General features: G+C 36.9%; 1 protein-coding gene across 2 annotated transcripts; it reads right to left on the reverse strand.

Moving 5' to 3' along the window:
* Window positions 1-1,348: 1,348 nt before the first annotated feature.
* LOC120075169 (E3 ubiquitin-protein ligase UPL2-like) lies at window positions 1,349-17,843 on the reverse strand. Of its 2 annotated transcripts, none has more exons than XM_039028361.1 (17): window positions 17,607-17,843; window positions 17,297-17,417; window positions 14,676-14,771; window positions 14,377-14,583; window positions 7,719-14,241; window positions 6,533-7,626; window positions 6,166-6,468; window positions 5,886-6,090; window positions 5,275-5,537; window positions 4,877-5,169; window positions 3,483-4,605; window positions 3,257-3,403; window positions 3,037-3,117; window positions 2,725-2,950; window positions 2,469-2,608; window positions 1,834-1,940; window positions 1,349-1,748 (listed from the first exon to the last, which is right to left on the reverse strand). In XM_039028361.1, the coding sequence occupies exons 2-17, from the start codon at window positions 17,390-17,392 to the stop codon at window positions 1,646-1,648; spliced, it is 11,007 nt and encodes a 3,668-aa protein (XP_038884289.1). In that variant the 5' UTR covers window positions 17,393-17,417; window positions 17,607-17,843; the 3' UTR covers window positions 1,349-1,645. The 2 variants fall into 2 exon arrangements, with proteins under 2 accessions (XP_038884289.1, XP_038884288.1); XM_039028360.1 differs by having other exon boundaries at window positions 17,297-17,420.
* Window positions 17,844-23,005: the final 5,162 nt, after the last annotated feature.

The raw sequence follows: 23,005 nt of genomic DNA on the forward strand, positions 1-23,005 counted from the left end.
AACAAGTTAAGAAATGTCCTCATCTCATCCCCGATCAACAACCGGAATTGAATCTTTAGTTTGACTTTCATATCTCATGGATCCACAAGGAATCTTGTAAAAAAAATTGTCATAAAAATATTTGTTTTGGCTTCCATAATTTGAAAACGTAACCATTTTAACCCCTTTAAAAAAATAACAAGGAAACCAAAATAACCATTCACTTGAACCAAATATTTTGACAATCTACATAGACCAAAATGAATTAAAGTAAAAAGTATAGGAATCGAATTAATATTTAAACCTAAAAATAATTAGCAAATGCTTTTTTATTTCAATTTAAAATTGATTGAAAATACATAGAACTAAAATTGAACAAAAATTTTAGGGACCAAAATGATATTTTAAGATAAAAAACTATTAAATATAAAATCAAAAGTTCAAAGATGTATGAACATTTAAATATTCAAAATATATAGATTTTTTTAGACAATATTCAAAATCTACAAAATACTAAGAGTTAAGTAGGATAAGTTTAAGGTGCTATTGAATTATTCTACTTCCAATTGTGAATCCCCTACTCTTAATTGTACTTAAAAAAGAAGTTTAACCTCAACAAAATTAGAGAGAACAGATTGGGAAGTGTTCGAAAGAAGATGCAATTTCAAAACACTATTTCAAGCAATCCAAACGTATAGTCTTGACAAAAACAAGTGTCAACTTGTTAAAAAATATATAAATAAATCTCTTTTGAAAGAATTGTCAATCTTTGGATTGAAGAGATTTTTAGGCCCAACTAAATTGAAAAAATAAACTCAATCCAACCTAATCATGAAATATTTGAATTGGATTGATTCGAATTAAATCATTTATTTAAAATTTTATTCTAAAAAGAAATAAAATATAAATACATAAAAATCTAATCTAATTATTTTATATATTGAATTAAAATTAACTCAATTTATATAATGAAAATTTTCTTTTCGAATTGCTAATGAAACTATTTTTAAAAGTTGTTGATGAATAAATTAATAAAAATAATGAAATTAAATAAAACTAAAATCAATATATATAAATAATTATATTATAAGTAACAAAAAGAACTTTAAAGTTTATAATAAATTGAGAAGTGAACCCATAAATCAATCCAATTCACAAATGGGTTCCAATCCAAATAAATTGATAACCCAACCCAAGTTATCGAATTTTTTGAACACCCTGTATGTATTTTGGTCTGATAGATTAGTGAAGATTGCCTCCCCAAGATCCTTTGTTCTCACCGGATCAAACTAATGAACCAAAGGAGGGGAAAAAGAAAAAAGAAGCAAAAATTGTACAACCACCAGTTTGCTGCCTTGACAAACCATCAAGAACAAAATAATAATCAACTAAGAATCTACATAATAAGAATAAAGGTGCTCTTTGTCCTCTCTCTCTCTCTCTAAAGATATAAAACAAAGGGAGACAGAAACAGGTAGACAAAATTTCAACTGCGGAAGCAATTTCTTTAGTGATTTACGACTGTACAGTAATTTATAAACAATATAGCAACTCAACAAGTCATAAGCCACCATTCACCTCCTAATTCTCTTTTCACCGAACAACTTCGAAATGCAGTTATATTATACACTGTTTATACCTCTCTTTTTTCACAACTCGCAACCCTTTAACCAAAGCCGAATCCTTCATTTGCTTCGTGAATTGCAAGAAGTAATCTTTCTTCCAGATGCTGTTTTGATGGATACTCGGGTAAATCTAACTGGTTGAAGCTGTAGGCAAAGAGCAAAAACTCAATATCTCTCTCTAGGTCAGCAAACTAAATAAATATCAATCATAAATATCATCACTCATTACCATGTGTGAGCAGAAGGCAAGTGGTCCGGGCTGCCATATGCCTTGTGTATTTGAAACTTCTGTGAACCTGAAATTCCTTGCAGAGCGCTGAAACCTTCTAAAGGCACCTGAAATATCACAGGGGGAGCGTTCAGACTACCGTTAAAAGTAAAATGCAGAAACCAGACCAGAAAATCAGCTAGGTCATGGTGGCGAGTAATAAAAGAGAGTATTTTAATGGGCACTCGAGTCCTCAAATTTACAACCGTTCAAGAACAAATAAAAAAATGAAAAGGAAATTATTTTGAGCTACACAATTCTTGGTCGAGGGCAATACGCATAAAATAGTTGAGCTGTGTCAGGTTCGCAAAAAAAAAAATATAAAAGAAATTGCGACTGCCAAACCAGTTTAATAGGAATAGTACAGATTCATACAGAATAGGCCCATTGACATAACTGTAACCAAATATGGAAATAAATGATACCAATTTGCAGAACGATAAATATTTATGAGTATTGAACAGTTATGTGATACTCTATGAATCCTAGCCTGTACATGAAAGTTCAGATAACAATGAACAACCAAAAGGGCGGGGGAGAAAATTAACCCTAAACACCTTTCATAACTAGTCTGTGCTTAAGCAAAATCAGTATACCTTTGAGGTGCCAGTCACAAACTGCAAAAGGCGGGCCTTGTCTTCTTTGCTAAAGGATTGAACGACCTCCCAAAACCATTGTATGACGGGAGATGCAGCACTATATCCTGAATATTCTGTGTTTGCTCGCATATCATCCACTGAAAAAACGTTAACGTGAAAACATTAGCAAAAATGCTATCAACATACTTCGGATGTAGAAAGTAACATTATTTTGTAAAAGAATTGTTTATAGAACAATGAAACAAATGCTTACGATCAATATCTGGGAGCCCACAAATTAACAATTCAAGTTCCTTGTCATTAAAAATAGATATCAGTTCCCTAGGAATTAATTCATGGAAACCATCCAGAAAGGCGTTAATCTGAGGACGTATAGCCGTTGTTAATTGGTGCTCAACAACTAGATCAACGTATTGGTACTTATTCTCCTCTGTGACTTTAATGTTCCGTCCACCAGGAATCAGTTCATAGTCGGTAACCTATTGGAACAAGGATAGCAAAATCTGAGTAAAATGTATAACATACGCATTACATCAGACCAGACATTGAGAACGAAAACTATTACCTCTGTCCTTTCATAAAGGATCAGCTTCTCCTCATCAGCATCAACACTAAATGTAAGGTCCAAAACATCACTGATATCATTCTGGAGAGCAACAAACAGACCAATTCACATGAGTTAAATAATTATAATTATATCTCTATAGCAAAACTACAATTGTAGAAGTGCAAATATTAGAAGACATAATTCTTATCAACTATAAGTAAATACTTGTATTCAGTACCTCAAGCATCCATTTCAGGTTTTTGTAGTAATCGGGATCAATAGCTTCAATGTCGTGATAGGTAACTTTGACTCCCAAAATATGCTTGTAAAATGATCGAGTGAAATGCACATCCAAGAGCTGTCCATCATAAAGTGCTTTGCCAACCTGGTAAAAGAAACCAATTAGACATGTTAGAAGTCCGTTGTTCAATTTAATCCATTAAATGCAAAAAGTTTGCACTGACCACTCGCCCAACAAACTTGAAATATGATAGATGCTCTGTTTGGTAAGCAGAATTGGGATTCGGTTGAAATGTTGAATCATTGCCAACCGTCGTGAAAAGCAATGCTCCCTTGTCGAAGATAACTCTGGACAGTAACTGATACCATTCCCTTGAAAGCCCACCAGCATCAATACCTTCCTCTCCTTGAAAGTGAACTGTCAGCCTACCTTTCAAGTCTTGTGTCGATCTCATTCGCAATTGATTATATGAATCTTCAAGAATGTATGCCCTCCTAACAGAAATTCTTAAAGGACTATGATGATGATCATGCTGATGCTTTATTTTTGATCTAAAATGAGCACGCTTATTGTCAAAATCAATAAATCGAGGGACCTTCAACATAGGGGAGAAAGACTTCTCCAACAACCCGGGATTTTGCCGAATGAAAGCATTCAGCAGTTTTCGGTGCTTCTCTGAGAACCTAACAAAAGCAACGTGTTTTTCATCAACTTTTTGGGCGGGTACTGTAGTTCTTTGCTGTGCTACTGCAGAAACGCCAGCATCCTCAACCTCGGAAACTGTAGCAATATTCAACTCTTGATCTGAACCAGGCTGGGCAGGATGCAACTTCTCACACACCACAAAAAAAGATTCAATATATGGTAATATATTCTGACTACCAGCTGGAAGTGGGGGTATTACACCAGCTGGCTTCACTGTAGGAGTTCGAAATGAAGCCAGCACATCAGGTGAAGAATCTGAATAGCTCTCGATTTTGCTAATACAGGTGCTCAGCTCCAACCACAAAGGCTCCAAAGCAGCATTGATATCCCAAACCAAAGTAAGGGCAGAAGCATGCTCTTTTTCAGGAAGAATTGAAGAATCTTTACCTTTTTCAATCAGTGATGCAACAAGAGAGCTTAATGCCTGAAGAACTCTTAATATAGCAGCTCCATCAGAAGATGATGTACTGAGGAGTGCTTTCACTGCCTCTCCAAACATGTGCAACTCATCCATGGCAGATTTTGTCAATTTCTGGACAGATTCTGATAGCTCCGTAATAAACAGGCGACAATGTATTGGAGCAATGGCTACCAGCTTCTTCATCACCTCTGCCACAAGAGCATAAGTATTGTCTGATAACCTATATAACACACAAGATATTAGACCAAGCACCTGAGTTCTTTGCATAAAGAAGCACAAAGCAATGTTTCTGCATGTCGAACGTTAGAAATGAACAAAATGAAAAATTTGTAGAGGGTGAGTAGGAATCAAGATTTATTACACATTAAGCTATGAAACTATATTAATAATAGACATGGAAGGAAGGAAACAAAAAGTACTAATGAAGGAAAAGACTCCTTATCTACCATACTCTTCTAATCAGATAATTGTCAATTAAAGCCAATTCATACCCTTCTCGTGCTAAAAGTGAGCACAGAAGTCGTAATTCTGCTTCTGGCAGGTTTGCTAGAATACTATGGCTATCAAATTCACTATCGGCAGCAGAAGCTATTGTTTTGGAGCTACCAATCTTAGGCGATGTCCCAACCCCAGAGGATACACCACCAGAATCTGCATTCACTTCAGCATCAGATGAAGAAACTTCAGGAGCAGCTGGTTGCTCAGCAGTAGAAGGTGCAGATTGCTCGGATAAGTGTGATTTGCTTTCAGCATTGTCAATGATCACTTCCAACAAATTAAGCAACTGAGAAAAGAATACAAAGAGGCCAGAAACATAGTCTTAACTTCTGAATGTGCCAATCATTATAAATAAAAGGAAAAGAACATACGGTTCAATGTAATGCATTACCTGCTCAAGGTGAGCTATACTTCTCAAATACAGGGGTTGGTTTAGAAGGCCTAGAAGTAATGCAATCGATATGTAACCTTCAGACTGTAGATTATGTTCAACTGCCATCACTGCTTTACCACAATCCTGATATACATTCTCTGATTCCGGTAATGTCGGTCTGAAAAACTTGAACTGAAGCAATATCTTAGCTACATAAGGATGATTTCGGGCCAAATAGGTCAGAGTTTCTAGAACACGTCTTGACACCAAAGGGGGAGCGCCTATAAAATCCAAAACGCATAGCTATTACCAAGCAGTGATAAACCCGAGCAAAAGTGGAAAATGGAGGAAAACCTGAACTTAAAATTTCATGAAGCAGAAAACAGAGAACTTTCACCTTTGCAAACTCTATTAGTCACAATTTTTACGTGACAGGATGAATTGAATCAAAATGCATGCTGACATGCACTGGTTTAGATAAACAATTTCCAACATGCAAATGACTTATTGCTACTTTCAGAAAATGGGAGTAGCCCATCAAGGAAAAAAAAAACAAAAAGATAAATTGATAGCTAAATAGGAATAAAAAAATAAATTAAAAGAACGGCAACAGAAACCAAAGTACTCACCGTCGAAAAATTGAGGACGTGAATATATGACATTACGTTGGCAAGCAAAAAGGCGATATGAAAGCTCGGTAGAATTTGACTGGTTGCCAAGCTTCCTTCTATCAAATAGCAGCATGTCCATAAGAATTTTAACCAATGACGTCCTGGTTTCATTATGTGCGCATAAATTTAAAAGTAGCCTCTGCAGTTGACCTTTATACAAAGGCTGAAAAATGGAATCCATTAGAAAATGGTAGCAAAAATATAAAAACCAAAAGAACATTTCAAGAAGAAGTGATACCTGCACCACACGAAGCAACCGTATCATACCATGCAAAGCATCAGTATCAACTAAAGGAGCTCCATCAGCTTCAATCAGCCTAGCTCCAAGGGATCTACGAGAGGAAATGTTTCCACCAGTCCTGTCTAAGCCAGAAATACCTTCCACTCTTCTGGAACTTTCACCTCTGCGGTTTCTAGGATACATGCCAAAGAGAGTACGGTTGTGATAACGATGTGCAAATCTTTCGCGCAACATATTCGCCTCAGCAACAAGGGCAGGTGTGAGATTAGCAAGAATAGCATCAGATGAAGTTAGCAAAACCTGCAGTTTATATATAATGTCAGTTGACAAAATAATACCACCTTACAACAAATAAACATATTACCTCTTCTCGAAGATCAGAAGGGAATGTAGCAATTATTGACACAGTGTCCATCTCAACTGGCTGGCCCTCCAACTCCTGAGATTGATGCAGCCTTTGTGCTTGCTGTTGTGCTAGAACTTCAGCTCGAATATCTGGAGGAAGTGCTGCCAGGAATTCTGGATCGATATCTCCAGCATTCTGTGGCTCATTGCTTGGCGGCTGCACCACTTGACCCTGTTGGGTTGAAAGAACCTCAGCACGCAATTCCTCAGGAAGAGCATCCAAGAATGCAGGATCTATTGCTCCCGAACCAGTATCACTGTTAGTCTGCTGTTCCCCAACTGGACCCTCCTCATCTGCCTCTCGACTTGAATTTTCTGAAACTTCAGTCACGATATGTAGAGATGCGTCTCTCCCACTTAGAGGGGCAGAATTACTGTAAGAAACATTGGACCTTCTCATGCGAGCAGCTTGTGAATCACCCAGTGACATTCTATCCACAGCAGAACCTTGTCTATCTCCACCATCATCATGACCGTCTGCACTTCCAATTTCTACATCCAGACTCCGAAGACTCTCCCCTAAAGTTGCACCACTTCCACCACTTTCTTGACTTACAGCTTCGACATCCCGCACAGCTGCATCACTATGTTCAAATTGCATCTCAACAGGTTGAGATTGTTGAGTCATCTGTGTTCCTTGCAGAGATTCAATTACAGCAGGTCCACTGTTGGTGCCATCAGAACTATTAATTGCTCCGAGCGGTGGTACACTATCTCTATCATGCTGCCTACTGTTCTCAACGATAGTCTCAGACCTTCCAACAGGTTCTGATGTCTGTATTTGTCCAATGCCATCTTTATTATCAGGTTCTACCGTTGCATTGGGTTCAGACGACTTCTCAAGAGTTGGTCTCCTCAACTGGGAAACAAGCAACTCTTCAAGGCCTTGGGGTATTACACCGTTGCTAGAGCCACCACCATGTTGGTTATCATTAGCCCACAAGTTCAGCCGGTGCCCATGGCGACCACTCCTCAAAGACCTGAAAACAGTATCCAACCCTGAAGAATTGTTTTCCAAGGTCCTTTCTGAAATAACCATATCGCGATTACTCTCTGAAAGAAATACAACAGCAGACCGTAATGAGGAATAAATACATAATATAAATAAAATGTCAGCATAAAAGTATCACATGGGAAAAAGTTACCCGAAGGTCTAAAAGGAGCTGCATGCAAAGCAGGACCACCTAAAAGAGGATGCCGTGAGGGTGCAACATTATCTCCAGTTCTTCCCAAGAGATTATAAATGGAAGTTGTGCGCCCTTGACGTCTAGAGCCAAATATTTCAACTGGCATAACATGGAGAGTTTCATTTTGAGAAGTATCTCTTCCAAATACCTCAACATGGTCAAAAACATTTATTCCATTAATACCCTCTTCCAGTCTTAATATAACTCCATCCTCATCATCCTCATCATCTTCATCATCTTCCTCCAATACCTCGTCAAATTCATCATCGTCAATCTCGTGATCATCATGGTCTGTATCAGGATGTGGAAGATGGTGGACTTCATCCTCTTCTAGATCATTTTGCTCCTCCTCATCCTCGTCCTCATCTTCATCTACTTCATCACCATCATCCCCAGACATCTCCTCATCATCATCCTCATCTAGATTTTCTGGCACGTGAGGTTGAATTTCAATTCGAATATCCACTGTATCAATGCCATTTTCAAGACCTCGTGCATCCTCAGGTGTTTCATGCATGTACTCGTCCCCTGCATTGGGGCCAAAAACCCCATCAAGATCTTGGTCATGCTCCATATCATCTGTAATAGCCTCTGAACCACCATAGTTCTGGTTAACATTGTACGACTCAATCTGATCACCTGGGATCGATTCATGATTGGACTGTGATGCTGTTTCCATTGACCTGGGTGTCTCACCAATATTCTCTCCTCCAGGTTGATTGTGATCGGGAGTTTTTAATGAATTATCGCCCTTTCCTGTATTAGAATCTGCAAATTGAACATGCTCCTTGGTTACCAATTCCAGGGCTTTGATAAGACCTGTAACAACTTTAGGTGAGTCTGGATGGTCCAGATCCAGCACTTTAAGAATTTGAGTGAAAGAACTAACAAGACCAGCATCAATAAAAGTTGCAGAAGCTTCTGTAGTGATGTATGAGCCAGTGGGTGTACGGGCTGCTAACATATCATTTAGCAGGTCAACAAATGCTTGAAGGTCACTGCTTGGTGGCCTGGAACCATTACATGAATCGATAAATTGATTCAGGATAAAACCAACCTCCACAAAAATCCTTCTCCTTGCCTCGCTGGAACGGACACAAGATGCAACCAGAAACTGACTCCCCCTGGTTGCTAATTTATGCTTCCAGTCCCCATCAACTTTCTTTTCCTTCTTAGAATTTCGTGATAGTGGGATAAATTCATGAAGGATGTGGTGAAATATTCCACCAGTGCATCCGCTGTTTGAGCCCCTTTGATGAACAGGTCTGGAACAACAAACTTCAGTATCCTTCCGAAGCAGGACATGAACTGAGGAGGCATACATCAACAAAATCTCTGTCAATAACTTCAAGATAAACACAACTTTCGCCAGTGATGCAGAAGCTTCCTGGCTATTTGCATCATTCTCTTCAGACAAAGAAGCAATGGCTTTTCCTTTTCCCTTAACAGCAGAAACATCAATGTCCATATCAGATGATGCTCGGGCATTGCAGGTCAGATCCATGGTAACATCATCTTTCATGGGAGGTATAAATGTATAGACAGACTCCAAAAGAAGCTCAATCACGTTTATGAAATTCTGGGATGATTTTTTATGAGCACGACTACTTCTTAAGTTAGAATCATGAAGTTTGCCGTGCACATTTCCTACAACGGCAGAATTCGCATTACCCAAAGAAACTTTCACATCATGATTGTGTGATTTCTCTTTCTCCATTGATTTTTCCTTCTCTTTGTCTTTCTCTTTGTTCTTATCCTTCTCTCGATCTTTCAGCAATACAATGTAAGGCCTCTCACCAACCATCTCAATTTGGCAGACAGATTGAGCAGCTCGCATAAATATCACAGGATCCCTCGTAATAACAGAATTTAAACCTAACAAAAAGTTTCTGGGGGTTACCCTCCCATTTGGATGCCTGTTCATAGCAGTGATAAGGGTGTGCCTGATTTCAGATTCCATTGCCTGCTGGAGAGTTTGAGGATCTTCAAGAATGTGACGGATAATGGTAGATGCAATACTGTCGAACCCAGGAAAGAGGCTAGTTGTTGGCAAAGAAAGCAGGGAGGTTAAACCCCCCGCTTCAAGGAAACTAACAGCAACAGAATGAGATCTGGTGAGACTAGAGCATAACTGCAGAACAGCATGCATTGTTTCGCATGGAAGCCTTTTCTTGATACAGCTGCAAGCAATTTCAATGAGTTTCTTTTGACTGCCAACATCAATATACTTCGGGGAAAGTCCCAAGGCAGACTGCAACTTATTTTGTTTATCTTCATCAATGGTCAAAGTGTCACCACCAACGCTATCCCTTTTCAGCTGGTCTGCAATTTCAGGATTGAATTTCTTCTCCTCCTGCAAAAGCCGATCAATGGCAAGAAATGCAGCTGTTACCCACTTGGGGACTTCAACTTTTACCCCATCAGACAATCCAGAGTCCCATCGCGAAAGTAAATTTGAGGAAACTGCAACCAAACCATTCTTATAGGCAGCATCTCGTGCCACAGTATCATCATTAAGGATTAAGGCAATAACATGAAAAAGAGCAGATAATGTTGTACAATTTCCACTATCAGTAACTGTATCACAGCCCTTCACACTGTCAATTAGAAAAGAGATCACATTAGACCGATTCTGACCATCATTCTGAGAACAAATCATCACGAGCAGGTCTCTAACTGGAAATGCCAGAGCTTCTTTTGCTCGCAAAAGCCTTATGCATGTAGATAACAACTCCTCGGTACAAGGAAGATGGACCGACTCTTCCATCTGCTTAGAGACCTCACTTGGAACAGGTTCCTTCATTTCCAATTCAGAGTTTCCTAACGACAAGGCAAGTGCACGAGCAAGCTCGTCATCCTCTTGGACTTCCTCTGGATGTGAGAACAACCACTCCATAGCCAATTCCACACTGTTAGATCCAACTTGCCTCAGTGCTTCTTCTGCCCTGCTCCTTGAGAAACCCATCTCAACAATTGTCGAAATCGTTGTTTCATTAGGAGGGGGGCCAGTAATACGAGCACTGGAATTGCTACTAACATTTTTAACTTCAACCCCAGAATATATGTGCCTAATGATAGATATAACAGTAGTAATAAATTCACAACTGCAGTCAATAAATTGGGGATGAGTCCAAACAGGAAGGACTGCCTTCAGGACCATGGACTGGAGGACCTTCACAAAAGTTTCTGCATCCCGAGGAAAGGCAACATCTCCACTAGTTAGAGGTTGTGCAAGCAAATGCTTAGTGAATGAAGATAATATAAATGGAGAGGTAACCAGGTGATCCATGAGTCTTCCATAGCTAGCTAAGGGGCCTTGAATCCATGAATGATCATTATCTGCCTTTTCCTCCTGCTTTAAATTTGCATCGTCAGTTTCCATAGGAGAAGCAGGGGTCCTATTTATTGTGAAAAGCAATTGGCTTGTAGCTTCAAACGTGGTCAGAACTGATTGCACAACTCCATGCCCATACAAGCAATTTAGCAAAACGGGATTACAGGAATCTGGTCTGTCCAGTAATATACCATCCACAAAATCAATAACCTTCCCAAAGTAACGGCACTTGGTTGATATTGATCCCTCAGATCCAGAACCATTCATCACATGGCCCCCAAAATTCATGTGATCTAACACAAGGGAGGACAAAGTGGAAGCCACAGCTTTTGAGGAAGATGAGACATTTACTACATCATCACGTCGACGAGATGGAAGCAGCATTACCTTCCCCAACTCTTGAATCAAATGGGTAGTATGGAAAGAAAGGGATCTCACCAGGTCGCAACAAGAAGCATAACAATTTCTCTGATTGGAGTGTTCTTTACCGTTAGAGGTCCCAATGGTATCAGAAGGCCCTGCACGCTGTCCTTGATTGCCAGCTCCAAACTGCAGAAGTGAAGAACTATCAGAACCCATCCTCTGAAGAGAACTAGGGGCACGACCAAGGTCCCGGTACAAGTTAATAAGGTCAAAAAACTGAGATTCAATGCTCCATCCAGATGTCCTCCTCCTTAATAAGGGATCAAGGAACTGCCTGAAAGAGTTAAACCTTTGCTCTTCAATTTCATTTGTATGAACCTCAGAGTTTTGCAAGTCAGTAGCAGAACCGGTACTCTCATCTTCTAACTCAGGTTTTACATCTTCAAGGAGTGCAATCTGCCACAAAATTTCACGATGTACACGACCAATATCTTCAAGTACATCCTTGCTCTCATTTCCAAATTCAGTAAGCAATGCCGTCACCCACCGATTGTCTTTAGAGTCAGCAAGAAACAAAAGGAACTCAACAAGAAAAAGAGAAGAAAATATCTTTTCATCTGGCGATGTCCTGGGATCTAGTAAAACAGACCCAGAAATCAAGTCAAACCCAGTCAAGGCTTTCTTTAGGTGATCTCTAAGGGAGGAGCAGAATGCACGTGCCAAGGGAGCCGAATGATGCTGGGTAAAACCTTTGAAAACCATTGTACTATGTAAAGCAATAGTTCCATTTGATGATTGAGCAATGCTAGGTCGTAACAACAGCTTCAATAAAGCCTCAATCCCAGAATTTTCCACAAAAATCCTACATGTTTCAGAATTCTCCATGGTCCTGTGAACCAGTACCATCAGATGAAAAATGCATAACTGAATGACTTGCTCGCTACTGATCCCTTCTTCTGTAACAAGAGAGCAATTGCTGTTATTTTCTTTGTCATCTGAATCTGTTTCCATTGCAGTATTCACGTTAAGCTTTCCTGATGAGCCAATAGGGTCTTTATCCCCAAGGGAAGTAACTTTTTCAATTACTTCAAGGATAATATCAACTCCAGTGCTTCGTAATGATGAAACATGGCGCAAAAGCTCTTCCACTGCATTTGCCAGAGGAACAATTGCTTCATTCATTGCCAAAACATATTTTTCTTTGGTAAAAATGTCAATAAGAAACCGCAGTGCGGAAGTTTCTTTCACTGCTTCTAATCCCCTAGCATTAAGACAAATTGCACCAATCCCATTAGGAACGCAAGTAACTGCCTTAGGAGAAGGCAGTATTCCAGCAGCCACTGAAGCTAAAAATGCATCCGGAAGACCCATATCATGCAATGAAGAATAACAAGTAGGATCCTTGTGGATGATTTCACTCATTAAAGTCACAGCTGAGCAATAAATATCACCACCAAATTTATCTATATTGCCAAATATCTGTGACAGTATGGCAGGTAAAGAATTCGTAGAGTTCGTTGGGACATATGTTGCAACTCCCAGTGCTTTCAGTGAAACCTTAATCAGCCGTTTTTGGTTATATAACTGGTCATCATTACATCTAGAGCTCTCACCAATAATCATTGAATCTATATTAGCTCCACTTAAGCCAATTACTCGATGTACTTCTGTCTGAAGCCTTTCAACCAAAATTTCAACTCCCCCCAACTCCTTAAAAAGTGATACAGCAGAACTGCTGAAATCCATGAGCTTTTGCAACGTTTTCACAGCAAAACAAACAAGATGCAAATGGGTAGGATCCGAATCCTCCAATAGAGGTAGAAAAGTGGGAACCATACCTGAACCCCGGATGTTGTTTCCTGAAGCTGATGAGGAAACCACATGGAGTAAATAGAACTGAAGGAGTGCTTCTACAAAGGCAAGAGATGATGGATCGTTAGAATTTTTCAATGATAAAATTGCCTTCTGAAGCACGTTCAAGAGTATCATGCGGTTCCCCCCAGCAAAACTGATGCTAGATCCACTTAAGATCCTCCGCTCATGAGATGATGAATATGCAGCTAACTGAGCTCCCAAAGCAAGCATAGCAAGTGTCCTAATGGACCCAGAAACAGTTTCCTCTGATCGCACAATTCTAATCAACTCATTGGTATATTCTGGTTCATTAGCAAAGAAGGCAACAAGTTCATCGTGAGAATCGCCAGACTGAACAAGTACAATGAAGGCAAGAAGGCATATTCTGCTATACAGCCTGCATATTTTAGAAGATCGAAAAGCACGAGCATATCTGATTCTGGTCAAGAGCGAGAATCTAAGCTCAGGAGCTACATTATACAGCTCAATACACTGTTTTAACACAATCAAATCATCTTCCTTCTTTAAATGTAAATCTGGTATGTGTATAACTTGGGAACTAGAAGAGTTTGAACTTGAACTGCTTTCATCACTAGTTTTGGCACCACAACCGTGCAATTCAAAATATAGGCTAGAACCTATTCGGTACTGAGCATTATCCATATCATTTTCTATTTCATGCGGAAATAAACATAGGCCTTCTTCTTGGGTTCTCTCATTTGCAACAACACATGAATATAAACCCAAGCCCTCCTCCTTGCTTCCCCATCCCTGTGCAAGTGACAGGAGATAGCTATTTACAGAACCACAACCAATCAACTTCCCCCTTCCATGAAGTTTCGAGGGATTTATTTTGACAAGAGCAGAGAGAGTTTCTAACGCAGCTATAAGAATTTCGGGATCCGTTGATGCAAGTAGGAGCTTGAAATGCTGTTGGAGGAAAAAAACGAACAGAAAAATGAAGAAATTCATAAATTACAATAAAATTACGAGACGACAAATAGTTTTGCAATCGACCAAAATGTACAAAAGCACTATGAATCCAACACCGTCATCATGAAATACCTCTAATCCATCAAGGGAACCCTTGTTATGGCAATTCTCTAATACCATCTGCATGACACGCAGAATCTGTAGAATCGCATGTTTGGGAAATGGACTATCATCTTCTAAAATTTTATCAGACAAGAGAAGGTCATTCCTACAAGATAAATATGTCTTGAAATATGTATCAAAATGCAGAAATAGAGGCCTCCAATGATGGTAATTCCCCTGAAATCCGAGGAAACAAGTCTTATAATGGATATTTGAAAATCATTTGATGAATAAAAACTTCATGTTATAAAATATAAACATTTTACCACCTTATTGTATTCCCATCGAAAACCAGAAAGTGGTATGGCTATATCATGCAATGGACACTGGATCACCTTGTCAATAAAAGCTTTGATTTTGGGAGGCTGCATACAGAAAATATTATTGGGTGAATAGATACATAGGCGTATATGTGCGTGTATATAAATAAGAAAATAAAAAATGAAAAAAGAGAAGCCAAGCTTTCATCAGGAGAAAATAAGAGATGCAAAACGGCAAATAAAAAGACTGTTTACCAAAAAAGACCAAACAACTAACTACACAAACCAGGCCTCTAATCCAAAATAATAAGGCCTGCCAAAAAATTATAAATAAAAGAGAGCACTATATGATAAAACGCAAGAGGAGATATCATCCGTGTAGTTTATAATATGCTTAGAAAATAAAAGGCAGAGTGATAATAAACTAATGGTTTTTAAATGTAAGTGGCTGAGTGCAGCATTTCTCTCATGCAAAGCAAAAAAAAAAAAAAAAAAAAAAAAAAATTGATAGGAACCCAAGAAAAGCAACTACCGTCAGTTAGCTGCCAAATGAGATAGTTCTTACACATTCAACCAAAAAACTTCAGTGTAGGAGTGACTACGTGACAATTAGATATTATAGTCCTCAAATTTGGAGAAACACACCTGCTCAATCCTAGAAACTTCAATAGCCTCATTTAACAATTACCCACCCTAGGAAAAGGTGCTTTGGTACTCAACATCACTTTCACAAATAAACACAAATAATCCTCGCACCATTTAACTGAAAAAACAATTAAAATTCCTCTTGTGTATAATATCTGTTACATTCCTGACATCTCCAATGAGGATGACCCAAATGAAAAGGAACACAACTTTTTCAGGGCACCTTTACTACCACAGTCCACAGCAGTAATGTAATACCAGCTGCTTACTCAAAATGTGTTTGGTTATACAACAGGAAGATAACAACTTCAAAGAAAAAGCATCCAAGTTTCCTATGCTTCACGTACATCTTCTTGAAGATTAGGAGGTTATGTTCTCAAGTGAAGAAGAGAACTCAGATTTTGCATAAATCCTCACTTCTTAGAGCCATCTATTATGCATTTTTTCCCATATGGGGGTCCGGTGGGGGAGGGGTGTTAGTGTCTTGGACGGAATGAACTTTTTCGCCCATCAATCTCCGTTGTAATTATATAATTGAAGTTAATATGTTTTACAAGAGATTAAAAAATCATGGATGGTACAATAGGTTATATAAATATCTCATTTTATATATATATATAGCAAAAATTCCATTCGCTAAAAATCCTGAGCTGACAGAACTTCACATATCCATAAATATAAGACACTACCATACCTACCAATTCAGCCAGACCTCATTGTTGTACGTTCCAAATAGGGACATGCAATGTACTTCCGGTATTGAAACTCATATACAATTTAGGCCCCAAATTTTTATCTTTTTTATTTATAAAATAACCACTTTCTACATGGGCATAAAAAACAAACCAAGCCCCCAAAAAACCAAAGGGACTCCACTAAAGAAAAAGGGGCCAATCAAGCACTACAATTTCGGTCTCAGTCGATAAACATTTGGTTTTTAATTTTAGAAAATTAACCTTTTAAAAACTACTCCCACCTTTGGATTATTTGTTTCGTTATTCACTTCCTTCTAGATGTTTTCGAAATCTAAACCAAGTTTTGAAAACATGAAGAAATTAAATTGCTTTTAAAAACTTATTTTAGTTTTTGTGAATTTGGCTATGAATTCAAAAAAGAAAAAAAAATCTTAAGAAATATGAAAACGAAGGTAAAGAAATGGTAAGAAAACAAGCACAATCTTCAAAACCAAGTGGTTATCATCAAACAGGGTTCTTAGCCTATTCATTCCAACCATACACAAGTATATTGATCTAATTTTTTGGACATTCAAAATATGACTGAATATGGTGTGTGACACCTCTCAATATCAAGAGCATAAAAACCATACTTAGAAAGTGGCCTCTGTAGAATAGATAAGTTGTCAATGCTTCATTCTAAAAAATTGCTGAATCGATGGTTGCACTAGGAAACAGGCCATTGGCCTCCACGATAATTCCAAGTATCACTTTATCAATTGAGAAACAAAAGCACACAAAAAACGAGAATAGCTACTTAAGATCATAAAATATACATCAAATACACGTGAACGCAATGTGTGATATAACATATGAAGTGAAACAATTACCGAGCAATGTGAAATGATTAAAGAGTTTTTAGTTAACTTAAACTGCACCATGTCGTGCTGAAAAGTGTCAAATACAGCGGTTGAACACAAATATCCCCATTATGACATCAGAAATGAAAATAGTTCTTCAATCAAAATCCAGTCAAAATCAACTAAAAACGGCATAGCTACCAAAAAATTAAAGTAGCAGATGGAATCGACTCCACAACGTTGTAGTCACCTAAAATTCCCATTGACGCCCTTCCCCAAAAAATCGAGTCATCCAAAGCAAAATACGACAATCAAACTACGGTAATCGCTAGTTGGGTATACCAATCGGTGCAATGGTCTAATAATATCCGTCGAAAAGCAACATAGAAGTCAGAATGCATGAAAGATACTCAAAAAAAAAGGGGGAAAACGCGAGAAATTAAAAACTAACAGGCTCGGAGTCGAGTTTGATAGAGGGACCGAAGGAGCCCTCGCCAGAAAGAAGTTGCCGCAGCCTCGACGGCAAACTTGATCTTTGCGTAGTCATCTCACCTCGACTTCTCGACTTTCAACTACTGTAAAAGGGGGGGAAAGATAGAACAAAGATTACAAATAAAGAAACAACAAGAAACGATACAATCAAACAGAGGAAAAGGGAGCATCAAAAACCCTAAACACTGAAATCAAAAGAATTATTGCAATGGATATAAAACAAAAAAGATGAACTGAGTGAGTTAAACAGCGAGAGAAGAAAGGGGTACCTGAGGGAGAAGATAGAATGAGAACGGAAACGCGCACATCCGATAATTGGTGAGAGTTGAACAGCAACAGGCGAATCGATGGGTTTGAGAGCGAGAGAGAAAGAAAGATAGAGAGAGAGGTGGAAACCACGAAACGATGGGAGAAAGGGAAGAAGAGAGAGAGACAGAGAGAAGGGGTGGGGTTCGCGAGTCGCTGTGTTGTTACGTATAAATTTTCTATAATTCTAATAGTGAACCCTTGGAAAAGAAGAAAAGTTGGTATATATAGTGGTAGCTGACACCAAGTCCTTTCTTCGACTGATCCCCTCCTCCTGGATTTCTCATTTTATTAGTTTTTTTTTTTCTTACCATTTCCATTTCTTCCTAAAATATCCATTTATATTTCAAGACTCTTATCAAACTACTCAAAGTGAATCAATTTACTCCGTCTATTTTGTTTTATTATGAAAAATGTCGTATAAAACTATCGATTAAATCCAATCACTTTTATAACATAATCAATTTTGATTATTAGTTATAATTTTTTTTAGAATCCTCAATGCATTTAATTTAATTGTTCATTTTATAATACCGACATTTGAACAAGTCTACACGTATTTAATAATTAATGAACCAATGATTTTCAAAAGTAATGGTCTAAACTAATTGGTTTATGAAAAATTAGAAATTTAATTGACTCAAATTATAAGTTCCATACGATATTTTGGTCAAATGAAGCTGGGAGAATGGTGTAAACTGATACAAAGTTCAAGGTTTAAAGTGATACAATTAATAGTTCATGGTTTAAATTGAAACATCTCCAAAGTTTAGGAGTATAAATTGATGTTTGCTCTTATTTCTTTTTAGTTGAGCAATATTTCAGTTAGAGATTTGAACTTTTAATCTCTCGATCAAAATTTTATATTTTAGAATAGTTGAGCTAGGTTCATTTTGTCAATCTTTTTCTTACCTTATTTTTTATATTATTTTGATACTACTTTGGTTGTTATGAAAAGCTTAAAAATTTAATTTAATTTTTAATAGTTTGAGAGGGAAAAAAAACTTGGAATTGTACGCGAAGATTACAAACTTTTTAAAAAAAACCATGATAACTCTTCCTTATTTAAAAAAAAGGGAAAAAAAAGGTTATTTCATGATTTGAATACAGTTTTAATTTTCAACTTCAAATTAAATTATAATATTTTTCTATATTTTATTTATTTGAATTTGATGATTTAATTATTCTCTTAGTTGCAAACTTTTATTTAAATAAAAATATTTTTTTATTAAAAATTACGTTAAAAAAGATGATTTTATTATGCTCCTAATTTTATTTTTATTTTAACCAAAATATTATTTTTTTATGGATACATAAACCCTAAAACTTCTTTTTTTGGTAGATCTAAAATGCCTTGAAGGTCATAAATTACTTTAGTTAGATTCCACAATGATTTTCCTTTTGATTTTAAAGTATATTTTGATTTTACAAAATATTTCAAAATTATATATAGATGAATTTGTGTATATTTACAACAAATCTAAAAACAGAAAAAAAAAGGTATGCAGACAATAGTAAATAATTTTAAACTCACTCATTATTGTGGCTTTACAAAAATTAAAAAGCAAAAATATAAAATAGTTAATCACTATCTTTTTTTGTCACTCTATCGATCTCTAAATTACTTAAACCTTGACAAATTTATCGAATCTCAAAAGCAAGGTCTTTTCTCCACTAATCCAATATGCGAGAATCTATGTGTATAGAAAAAAAAAAAAACTACAAAAGCGTATATAAAAATTATAATAATATTAAATCATCATTCAAGAAAATGACATGTGTCAAACAAAAAAAAAGAGGGCATATGTTGAACAAAAGAGAGAGTGATAAATGTAATATCTCATATAGAAGAGAGACATTCGAAGAGTAAGTTAATAAAATTAAATTTAAAAGAAAAATGAGAGGAGTTACCTGATCAAATACAATTTAATTTATCTATTTATAGGAAAATTTTAGATGTCAAATCATGATTAAATTTATTTCAATCAAACTCAAATATTTTTATACGTAATAAAATTATCAAAAATTATTTTTTAGATACAATAGAGATTTTCATCAATGATTTTTTACATATTATGGAAATATATAAAAAATCTAAATCTAGATTTTTTAGATTAAATCATTAAAAAAAATATATTACCACTTCAGCATGAATGCCAAAAAAAAATAGGAATAATTTTTTTTTATATATGTTAAATGAGAAATCTTAGACCAATCATAAATTGTCATGTCATTTCTCAAATTAATTGTGAAATCATAAATAATTGAATTTGGGACTAGTAAAGGTTGACATGTGCCCCAAATTAAAATTGAAGACATAAATTGGCAAATCCTGGTGAGGCCATGTGTTTGTGTGTTGACCATTGGATCGAATTAATTATTCTGGTTCAATTAAATATTAAATTTTGAGCTAAGGTCAAATTGAGTCCAACAAATGGGCTTAATTTAGCCCAAAGGCCAATTAAAGCTCAAACCCAATTAATTGGGCCCAAAAGCTAGGTTCACGGACCAATCAAGTCCAAGCTCATAAAGCCCACTAGAGAACTCCATAAATAGATGAGTTCTCTTTATTTACGAGGTCAACAATTCTACATTCCTGAAAGCCTAGAGAGAAACATCTGCATTTAGAAGACTCTTTGACTCCTAAAGATTGAAATACTCCTTAAAGCTCAAGTTTTGAAGATACATAAATTATTTCAAGACTTCAACTTCAAGAACATCATGTGCTCCGCTTCCCCAAGTCAAGTGTACGCATTCAATTGAGAGAGAATTAAAAGATCGAGCACTAGAGATCGAACCATGTCTGCATCAAATCTAATCAACATAAGCTCAACTCCATGAAATAAGTTTCTCTAGAAATCTCGTGCAAACAAATTGGCATATCCAGTGGAACATCTCTACCTTTCATCTCTCTCATCCAAATCACCAAATCAACAATCAACAAATGACACAAAAAAAAAAAAAAGTCGCATCCACAGCATCTTCTGCAAGCGACTTACACGGGACTTGTTACCCACGATCGTTCAAAAGAGACCATGCAAGAACAAGAACAAGGTTCCATCATCACACATAGCATTCTGAAACGATTATTTGAATCTCCAAAAAGTGGGATCGTCATCAAAGAAAATCCTTTTTTTGATAACCATGCTCTTGCGTCTGACCGAGCAAAGAAATAATCATACCCGGATGTAATATCTATCACGATGGCAGATGTAATAGTCGATACAACCATGGCAGAGATGGAGAGGAAAATAAATTTTCTAATGAAAATTGTTGAGGAGTGAGATTGTGAAGTTGCTACCTTAAGAGATCAGATATTGACTCGTGAAACTACTGAGTCGAGCCAAGCTCCTACTATCTAAACCAATGACAAACGAAAAAATATGTTGCAACAATCAACTTTTATTGTCGAATTATCGGTCTAGCAACTGTAGGATTTGATCACCAACTCCACCCCGTCTCAGACTTCTCTTATGCATTCCAAGTTGTACACTAAGAGAATCGACATCTTGATGATGCCCACTAGATACCTGAAGGAACTCGATTTACAAGATTCATGAGCGGAAGCAGATCATCCAAATTCCATTCTAATTGAAAAAAAAACATTTACAGCAAACATATAGATTATGCATCTTAACTAAAATTACAACATACTTTTAAACAACAAAAAGGTTCAAGTAATTATACTTTTGAAGACTAGTTCTTCGTCTAAAATCCTTGAACTGTCACGAACTCCTTGAACAACAACCAAACTTGAACCAAAAGGAAAGACACTACCACTTGGTATCCTTAGTATTCTCAGGGTGAAAACCTAGAAGTGGTGAACTCTGACTATTTTGGTTAGGAGGGAGTTTGTGAGTTTGGAGGAGGAAGACGATTAAGGAAGAACAACACTATCGCATAGAGAATCCTTCAATCGTATAGACCAAAAAGCTATCGTATAGCCTCTGTATGTTTATCGTGTAAACTCTCACTATTCGTATAGTTTGGATTTGGAAAAAAAATAAAATCATATTTTATTTATTTCATTATGGCATAAAACCCAACAAACCACCTACTAAGGTGGTTAGAGAGGAAAATGGATTAATTATCAAAACAATCAATAATATAAATAAATATGATAACCAACTTATCATATTATATTTATAACTTATAGTTTTAATATTGCATCTGTTGAACGAGAAATTTTGGACCACTCACAAACTGCCATGTCATTCATTAGATTAATGACGAAATTTCAAATCATCAAATTTTGGACCAATTAAGAGGTGACATGTATCCTAAATTGAAGTTGAAGACAAATTTTGATGACGCCATGTGGTTTCATCGTTGAATTGGATAAATTTAACTTGGTACAATTTAATATTATTTTTATTTGGGTTAAAATCTCAAAACCCAAAAATATGTTGAATTTGACCCAGATGTCAAATCAAACCCAAATTCAACTAATTGGGCCCAAGAGTCATACTCATGGATCAACCAAGCCCAAATCCAACTAATTGGGCCCAAGAGCCAGACACCTGGTTTAACCAAGCCCAAGCCCATAAGCCCACCTGAGAACTCTATAAATAGAGAAGCTCTCTTCATTTGTAGGAGGTCAACAATTCGAAATTTCAGAGAGCTTAGAGAGAATTCTCTACAATCAGAAGACTTTTTGACTCCTGAAGCTAACCACGCTTGAAGATTGAAGTCCTTTAAAGATACAAGCATTATGAAGACTGAAGTCCTTTGAAAATACAAGCATTCTGACTACGCTTGAAGACTGAAGTCCTTTGAAGATACAAGCATTTTGAACATGCTTGAAGACTGAAGTTCTTTGAAGATACAAGCATTATGAACACGCTTGAAGACTGAAGTCTTTTGAAGATACAAGCATTCTTCCAAGACTCGAAACTCAAGACCGACAGCTGCACTATTCGCACTACAAATATATTTGTGTCCATTGGATATAACCAATCAATAGTACGATGACCCTCATAAAATTGCTCGTAAGTACACCTAGGCCAAATTATTGTTTTGCCTCTGTAGTTACCTCTAACTTCTTAAGTACCACTTATCCCTTTAATGAATAATAGATCATAGTTCTACTATGACTAAATCCCTATCGGGCTAGGAGAGAGTGTGGCACCATATTGTTCAAGACCCGGAATTAGTCCTTAAGGGAGCAATTTATCTACTTACCCATGCTTCGGGGAAGGAGTGAATTCCATCTTGTGTAGTTGAGTTCCCAGTTCCCCAATTAGACGAATCCCCAAAATGGTAGGTATGTTGAGTCAACGATATGGCCACTCTCACCCATACAAATCAAAGGACCGCCCTCATAAGTAGGAGTTCACAACTCATTTAGGATTTAGGTCATGTT

The sequence above is a fragment of the Benincasa hispida genome, chromosome 4 (assembly GCF_009727055.1).
Source record: "Benincasa hispida cultivar B227 chromosome 4, ASM972705v1, whole genome shotgun sequence".
NCBI classification, from domain to species: domain Eukaryota; kingdom Viridiplantae; phylum Streptophyta; class Magnoliopsida; order Cucurbitales; family Cucurbitaceae; genus Benincasa; species Benincasa hispida.